The sequence below is a fragment of the Protomyctophum bolini genome, assembly GCF_963924005.1.
Source record: "Protomyctophum bolini genome assembly, chromosome: 24".
Lineage (NCBI taxonomy): Eukaryota > Metazoa > Chordata > Actinopteri > Myctophiformes > Myctophidae > Protomyctophum > Protomyctophum bolini.
This window is the reverse complement of record NC_137885.1, coordinates 6,368,884-6,373,102: the sequence shown is the minus strand read 5'-3', so window position 1 is coordinate 6,373,102 and position 4,219 is coordinate 6,368,884. Positions and strand designations below refer to the sequence as shown.

General features: G+C 42.4%; 1 protein-coding gene across 1 annotated transcript in view; it reads right to left on the bottom strand.

Moving 5' to 3' along the window:
• Window positions 1–713: 713 nt before the first annotated feature.
• Window positions 714–4,219, bottom strand: part of tmem237b (transmembrane protein 237b) — a 12,248-nt gene continuing 8,742 nt past the window's right edge. Inside the window, exons 11-14 of the mRNA XM_080758732.1 lie at window positions 3,187–3,260; window positions 1,571–1,658; window positions 1,125–1,246; window positions 714–879 (exon numbers count right to left, since the gene is read on the bottom strand). Of these exons, the coding sequence (XP_080614858.1) occupies window positions 815–879; window positions 1,125–1,246; window positions 1,571–1,658; window positions 3,187–3,260 (349 nt within the window). The 3' untranslated portion in view covers window positions 714–814. The remainder of the gene's footprint in view (window positions 880–1,124; window positions 1,247–1,570; window positions 1,659–3,186; window positions 3,261–4,219) is intronic.

The following is a 4,219-nucleotide window of genomic DNA, read 5'->3' as shown; positions in this document are numbered from 1 at the left end:
ATTAAACTTAAGTTATTAAAAAATAAATGTTACCAAGTGTGTATGTGCGTGTGTATATACATATAGATTAGACATAGTTAGACAATTACATTAAGTCCAAAACTAAATCCCTTGGACTAACGGAGAGAAAATGGAGATGCAAAAACTGACCCCACACAGTATCCTGACTGCAGTGTTTCTCTGTGAGATCACGAGTTAAACTTACACCAATATCTTTAAAAATAGAGTGATTGCATACAGACGTCTGGCTTCTATACGGTAGCATGTTGTCATTTTATAACCAGGATCCTACCTAGTCTACATGTGGCTGATAAATAATGAAATCCTCTCTACAGAGGACAGAAATGGAACGTTTACATTTCGACGTTTCTAATTTTCTGACAAACAAGGTTTTTCATGTCAAGCACCCAAAGAATTGTATGAATTTGGCCGCCGACCCCCATCTGAAAATATGTTGTTCCAGGGACCCCCCTAGAAGCAAATCTTTGAGTTAAAGACACATTTAAAGCATGAGCTTGTAGGTCTGCTATTTTTCAATAGCTAAAGTATAACATAATGCTTAAAACACCAAAAGGGGTTCCCACCCAAAATGGGTTAATTCCGAAATCTCACTGTTGAGCTCAATGGAATATAAGAAAGAAGCACATCACTGCAGTTGGATAAAATATTATATTTCAAAAGGTGAACATTATATACAACAGATGTCATTAAAATACAAAACTAAAGTACTGCCCAAAAAAAAGATGTACATTTGGTGTTCACTGCTAAATAGTACAAAGGTGTGTGAAATGTGTAATTGCATATTTTCTTTGTCTCATGCAGTCATTTCATTTTTGTCTTCTAATTCAGGTGGTTTAATCTCCATCTCCATGAGGTACCCTGAAAAACAACAGATGTGATTGCTACTTTCGTTCGTTTTTTTTTGCAAAGTGTGTGTGTGTGTGTGTGTGTGTGTGTGTGTGTGCGTGTGCGTGTCAAATGTCATGTAAGTGTATTACAGTTTGAGAAACAGACAAGTGAAAGATAAATGGTTGTTCTATGGTTTTATGGTTAAGACTTTGAGATACGCTTACAATTAGGAAAAGGTGTGTGTCAGTGTGTGTGTGTGTGTGTGCGTCTCTCACTCTCAGTGTGGTCTATGTCAGGCCGGGTGGCGATGAGGATCCAGGCGAGGCCGACCAACAGCGCCACCACCAGGTTGACCGTCAGCCAGGGGTGAAGGAAGTGGTGCTCGGAGCCTGGAGGCCTGAGACAGACAGGGAGAGCACGTTCAGTCAAAACAGCTTCAAAAGCTGTTCGGAGATACCGCCAGAATCCACCCAGTGTTGTTTTAGGCAGCACATTTTTTGTTTTAAGTCATAGACTCTTGAATAGTTTTCATGTAGTTTTAGTCACCTGGAATGTTTTAGTGTTACTAGTTTTAGTCATAAGACTTTAGTCGACTAAAACTACAGTTGATTTAGTCGAACAAAATGTATTTCCGCAGGCCTCGATGCCGTCGGAATGACTGTTTTACTTTTTACAGTCATTCTCACATTTTGACTTGATCATTGGATTTGACTTGACTCACCACAGAGTTACATTGGGGCTTTCATAGAGGTTGATACGATCGCTGGTCATCTGCTGGCTGAGAGACAGGACCAGGGCCGAGGAATAAACTGTAGGTTTAGACAGGACCAGGTAGGTAGGTTAGAGACAGGACCAGGTGTAGGTAGGTTAGAGACAGGACCAGGTGTAGGTAGGTTAGAGACAGGACCAGGTAGGTAGGTTAGAGACAGGACCAGGTGTAGGTAGGTTAGAGACAGGACCATGTGTAGGTAGGTTAGAGACAGGACCAGGTAGGTAGGTTAGAGACAGGACCAGGTGTAGGTAGGTTAGAGACAGGACCAGGTGTAGGTAGGTTAGAGACAGGACCAGGTAGGTAGGTTAGAGACAGGACTTTAGAGATAGGATCAGGTAGGTAGGTTAGAGACAGGATCAGGTAGGTAGGTTAGAGACAGGACCAGGTAGGTAGGTTAGAGACAGGACTTTAGAGACAGGACCAGGTAGGTAGGTTAGAGACAGGACCAGGTAGGTAGGTTAGAGACAGGACTTTAGAGACAGGACCAGGTAGGTAGGTTAGAGACAGGACCAGGTAGGTAGGTTAGAGACAGGACCATGTGTAGGTAGGTTAGAGACAGGACCAGGTGTAGGTAGGTTAGAGACAGGACCAGGTGTAGGTAGGACTTTAGAGACAGGACCAGGTGTAGGTAGGTTAGAGACAGGACCAGGTAGGTAGGTTAGAGACAGGACCAGGTAGATAGGTTAGAGACAGGACCAGGTGTAGGTAGGTTAGAGACAGGACCAGGTAGGTAGGTTAGAGACAGGACCAGGAAGGTAGGTTAGAGACAGGACCATGTGTAGGTAGGTTAGAGACAGGACCAGGTAGGTAGGTTAGAGACAGGACCAGGTAGGTTAGAGACAGGACCATGTGTAGGTAGGTTAGAGACAGGACCATGTGTAGGTAGGTTAGAGACAGGACCAGGTAGGTAGGTTAGAGACAGGACCAGGTAGGTAGGTTAGAGACAGGACCAGGTAGGTAGGTTAGAGACAGGACCAGGTAGGTAGGTTAGAGACAGGACCAGGTAGGTAGGTTAGAGACAGGACGTTAGAGACAGGACCAGACAGACATGCATGCACACACCCACCCACCCACCTAGGCACGCACACGCACGCACACACACACACACACACACACACACACACACACACACACACACACACACACACACACAGGCACGCAGGCAGGCAGGCAGGCAGAATGCTAAACAAAATGGAGAAGTAAATGATTGTGAAAACCTTCCTTCTTTTCTGCCAACTTTCCCCCCATTTTAGTCGTTATGCCAATTCCCTGATGTCCCTACGACACACTTGTGTAGTGCTGACCCCTACTGGTTGGTCTTGGGACTGGTTGGTCATATAGGGATCAGAATCTGAGTTGCCAGACGTTTTCGCCAGCTCCCCGCATTACAAACAGGACAGACACACACACACACACACACACACAGCTGTTGCTGTGTGTGCATTATACATAAAACGTTAAGAAGAAACTACACTCGAGATTATACTAGAGAGTGGTGCGGATATTCCTTTTTTCGTTCAAATAAATGCATGTCTGTTAAAATGCGTGTGAACTAAAAGACTCACAGAATGCTGCCAGCGCCACGGGGTCCAGTGTGACAAAGTCCCGCAGTGCCGTGGGGCCTTTAGCCAGATTCATCCTGGACAGAAAACACACTGTGTTATTTCATTTTTCAACAATGTGTGTGACTACATACTGTACACAATGCGCACATCTCTTTTCAAGCAATGGACTTAATAATTGATTTTATTTAACAATTTCACTTTTCCCCCCTCACATCATCAGTATAATCAGAATTATCAGAGACAGTTAGGAAAGCAAGATAATAATTTATCCAGCAAACCTATAATAATATGATGTAAAAGTGGTGGTTGATATTTTTTTTACAGTCTGGTGATGGTGGATCTCACGTGACCAGCCTTGGAAATATCGACTCTCATGCCTGAAAATGCTGCCCACCCTTGTATAGAAAAGGCTATTATTAATATTGGCCCAGCCCTACTGACGTACTGAATGCTGAAGACCATATCGCTCTATTGATGGAGGATGGTTCTTTCTCGACGCTTTTGTTATAATTATAATACATGTATTTAAAATGGAGCATACACACAACTCCCCCTTGGGCTTAAGTTATACTCTGTCATACTATCGCAATGTGACACTTTGGCCCCATCTTTCACATAATTACGCACAATAATAAGTATACAGAACCATTTAAATTGTTTAAATAGGTAAAAAATGTAATTAATAGTTATCACCATGAAACTGATTGATTACTTACACGAAGATAATGATTTATTGAATTACAAGTTTTCTGAAATTGTAAAATAAAATAAAATATATATATGAAAAAGCTACTACTGTGGAACTCAATATAAGTAAATTAATATATCATAGATTCATAACTTATGATATGTTAATTTACTTATATTGACCCTTTAAACAATTTAATATACAGTAGGTATGCTTTTGCCCACTCAACGCATAATGTATACGTTCCAATTTTGGAGCTCTGACTCAAGGACTAAGAAGAACCGGGTCCGGTTCAGCCCTGGTGGAAAATGGGTCCTTGGTGAGCTTGCACTAGGCCGGCTAGTT